Source organism: Octodon degus, unplaced genomic scaffold (assembly GCF_000260255.1).
Source record: "Octodon degus isolate 3935 unplaced genomic scaffold, OctDeg1.0 scaffold00272, whole genome shotgun sequence".
NCBI lineage: Eukaryota > Metazoa > Chordata > Mammalia > Rodentia > Octodontidae > Octodon > Octodon degus.
Window position 1 is genome coordinate 1,443,896 of NW_004524848.1, and position 4,322 is coordinate 1,448,217.

General features: G+C 38.7%; 1 protein-coding gene across 1 annotated transcript in view; it reads right to left on the bottom strand.

Moving 5' to 3' along the window:
* The window catches only part of LOC101571996 (probable E3 ubiquitin-protein ligase HERC6), a gene marked incomplete at its 5' end in the record, with an annotated part of 82,130 nt that overhangs the window by 16,210 nt on the left and 61,598 nt on the right, over positions 1-4,322 (bottom strand). Inside the window, 3 exon segments of the mRNA XM_023706840.1 lie at positions 722-811; positions 814-823; positions 912-1,095. Coding sequence (XP_023562608.1) covers positions 722-811; positions 814-823; positions 912-1,095 — 284 coding nt within the window.

Here is a 4,322-nt window from a genome sequence, read left to right on the forward strand (position 1 = left end):
TTCTAATGGTGTTTGTAAATAGGATCTCAAGTCCGCATCTGTACAGCAATTAAACACTAAGAAGAATATATTCAGTGTGTTATTTTTTGAAACTGTACTTCCAATTTGATTTGAAACTGTCTCATTGCTGTTTATCAATAAAATTTAAAAAAAAATAAAATAAAGTAATTTTTTTAGAAAAAGGAGATGAAAGAAAAAGAAACAAGAACAAAAATTTAAGATTTCTTGAAAGCATGCAGTAATATTCAATAATATGTCCCATCTTTTATAACTATATTTGTTAATCTGAGCCACAGATTTAATGATAAAAACAGGTAATATATCATTCATTGTTAATCAGCTATTTTTTTGAAAATCTGTAATATATGTATTATTGTATGTTACCCTGTTTCTGTATTTTTGTTTTTCTTGCTTTTGTTTTAACTCTTCAAAATAAAAGAAAATTATTAAAAAATAAAAATAAACACTGGACCTAGGCTTAGTCAGTGTATAAAAGGTGATGAAACTGCGTTATACCTGTTATTACCTTATTATAATGGGAAACGAGCTTGCATAAGAGAAAGAATGGTGGTGTAGAAAGCAAAGAATCTGAGTTCTTCTCCTTGTTCTCCCTTTAACACATGTGACCTAAAAAGAAGTACTATCATCCACAGCTGATTGCCATTGTATAAGATAAATAATTATAAATAATTGCGGAGCCATATACCATTGCCATACTTACAGAGGAATTTTTTCTTTTCATCCAGAGTTAACTTGTGGAAAGCCTTCCAAAACATTACTATAGTAGGATGTGAGATGTAGTATCCTTGTTATACTGTGAGTTCTTGAGAAGGAGGAGGAGAAAAATGATTGTTTGGTGGTGGTGGGGTAAGTCTTTGGGAAGATGTGGAGGCAATTTAGGAACCACCTACCTTTTCAAAGTTTTCCCAGTCATAATTAGTGCTTCCAATTACTGCTGTCATTAGTTCTTCAGGCTGGAAGTGTTTGATTGACTTCCAGTCACATACTCTATAAAATCCTCTACAAAATTCCTCATAAACTGCCTTTATGGAGATGTTGAAAATGTAGTCAACACACTTAGAAACATAGTCTTTCCTTGAGGGAATGAAAAAGAAATAGCCAGTGATACACGTTACTAATGATAATCTATACTTTGTTGTTTTTACTATTGCTACTGAGAAAGAAAATTAAATTTCTTCATAGCAGATAAGCTGGTTCACAGATATTAAAACCTGCTCAACTACAAGGAAACATGGAGAACATAAGCAGAAAGATCCACCCTTCACTATTTTCTCATTCTTTACTAGTGTTGGGTAGATAGCTCAGCAGCATAAGTACCTATCTGGCAACTGCAAGGTCCTGAGTTAAATTCCTGGTATAAAAAACAAAAACAAAAACAAAACCCCAAAAAACCTCTAATTCTAATTTTCCTCACTGGAACCAGGAGATTTTTATAAACACTAATCTGAATACATATGCTCCTCAGCTTATATTGGGGTGTGTGCCAGTGGGCTCATCACGAGCTAAAAGTATCATGGAGCAAATGTTCACTTAGTACAAGTGTTCACTGTAGAGTATTGGTCATTTTCCATCCTGACTTTGTGGCTTAACAGGCTGTTGCTGTCCTGCATCACAAGACAGTGTTGCTCCTGTGTGGCTAGCCTAGGGAAGATCAACAGTGAAAATATGGAGTATCATTTCTGTGGAATGTATATGACTTTCACACCATGTTTAGTCATTCTTTTGCTTAAACTAATTTAAAGTCTTTGCACTTCCCATAGGGCAAATCGCAGACCTGCCTGGCAGGGAGCAAAACCTTCCATGACCTGACCCTGCCAGTCTCAGCAGGCTCTTCTCCTTCCATTTTCCTGTTGGCCTTGCTCTCTCTGTCTCATTTTATTTATTTTTGTATTTAGTACAAGGTCTACAGAGTCCCGCTACACAGATTGGACTTGGAGATCTCTCCTGTTTTCAGCCTCTCAAGCACTGTGATTACGAGTGGGCGCCACCACATCCCGACTCAGTCACCATCTCAGCACATCCTGGGGGGCAAGGCCAGCACAGCACGCTAGGAATCAAACCCTGGTTGCTACGCCTGCCTAAGCAGGCGTTTTAGTCCATTGAGCTATCTGGCCGGCCCTCCTTCTCATTTTAGGCAGTTCTACCATGCTGCTTTCCTCTCCAGCAGGGTATGTTCCCCCTCTACCTGGCTACTCCTATCAGACATTAAATTTTAGTGTGAACATGATACTCTCAAGATTGGTCCTTCTGTTACTCTCCTTTCAATACATGTGACTCCATGTAAGGTTATTCTACAAAGTCTAAATTGTGCTACAGAGTACAAATGGGATGGTTTGAATGTGGTTTTGTGTGTCCTCTATGGATTTGTGACTGGGAAATTACGTCCTATAGTGAGGTACTAAAAGAACTGAAATTGCACATGATCCTGGTGATTATAGGTGAGGCCTTTGAAAAGTGAGTAGGTGTACATAAGATACCACAGTGGAGCCCCTATGATAGAATGCTGATGGCCTTGTAAGATGAGGCTGAGAGACCAGAAGAGACATGTGCATGTTCCTAATTTCCTATATGATGCCCTGTGGGAGATACTGGCCAGAGCAGGGGTTAAAATGAGTGCAAGGATGGAGGGAGTGTGGTGCAACAGTACTTGGCTTTTGGAATGCAGTCATTAGAGGAGACCTGCAGTGCAAGGGCTAAAATTGTTTTGGAGCTGTTTTCTCCAGCCATTGTGCTCATCTTGCTCAGATAAGCTTGCTCCACAGTCCATCCTGTTCTTTCCCTTTCCTCTGACTAAAACTCCCACAGAAATGTTTTTCTCCTGCACCTTTGTTCTCACATCTTTGGGTTACAAATAAAAGAATGAGAGTTTCTCATATTGGGTATATTTTCCTGAGACTTTCTCAGGAAAGGTGAGGCAGTCTCTGTAGGCTTGTTGGAATAAAAGCTCAACTGATTCTGCGTAATGCCTTGTGTAGTATTGGGACTCAGCAAGAAATCCATTATCAAATGTAGGTCACTGAAGTTCCACAACTATAAGCTACAGAAACCTCTCTTCTTTATAAAATTACCTGGGTCCAAGTATTCCATGGTAGTAATGAAAAACGGACTACCACAGCAAACATTTTACTAGAGAAAGTGTTTTAAAGGGATAGTTGTCTTCCTTTCAACAGCCTTTATGAACTGGTGTATTTTTAGTAACAGTGGGATATAGAGGAAGGAGCAAAAAGAAAAGGGGGAGGCGTTGAAGGAGAAACAGGGGCCCTGCCCAGTAGCTCAGTTCTTTTAAATGGCTGCTTCAACAAAGCTGTCAGGCTCAGGTTGCTGTGGTTCGATCCCCACAACTCGAGCCAGCCAAACCTGCCCTGAGGGCATTCGGAGCAAAAAAAATAAATAAATAAGAAACAGATATAAGTAGAGACCAATAGAACTACTGCAGCACTTGCTAATTTCTGGAATATAAATATTCCTATCATGCTAATTTCAAACACATTTTAATAATAAATTGTTGAATACCTTTGAGAATTTAACAGTCATCTCTCCAAGCATATCATTACCCATGGTCTCTTCATCCCTTACCTTGTTCCCATTTTCTTCAGAGTGCCTATTCCTATCTGACAACATAGTGCACAATAATTTGTACACTGTCTTTATGCCGCACAAGAATTTTTTTTTTCTTTTTGGCGGAACCAGGGATTGAACTCGGGCCCTTGTGCTTGCCAGGCAAGTGCTTATTGTACTGAGCTATCTCCCTAGCCCCACACACAAAAATTTGATTTCCAGCTTTACTTCTTTTCACTGTTGTATCAGCAGTACCTAAGCTATTGTCTGGTATAGAACGGGAGCTCGAAAACATTTAAATGATGAAAATACTTAATCTCGTATCCTTCCTCCCTTTCTCCTACCCTGTAACCTTTTTATCTTTTTAAAAGTTGATCTGAAACAATAATTTGAGTAAGTAAAATACATTTGTTTTGTTTGTTTGAATCAGGGTGTCACTATGTGGTCCACTCCAGCCTTGAACTTACTGTGTAGCCCAGGTAAGTCTGGAATTTGTGATATTTTTGCCTCCACCTGGGCTACCACTCTAGGGTTAAAATGCATTTTTAAAGTATAATGAATTCATATACTTTGTTTTTATACTTTCTGCTGGATGGTTAAGACCAAGATAAAGCAAGACCTATGCAAAAAGAGTTGTAGCTTTTAGATCTGATAAGGTCAGTGAAATCCCCTCAGGATTTATCCTGAGATCCTGTACCTCAGATTGTAGGACCTTTGTCAGTGTCAGCCATGTGGATGAGTCA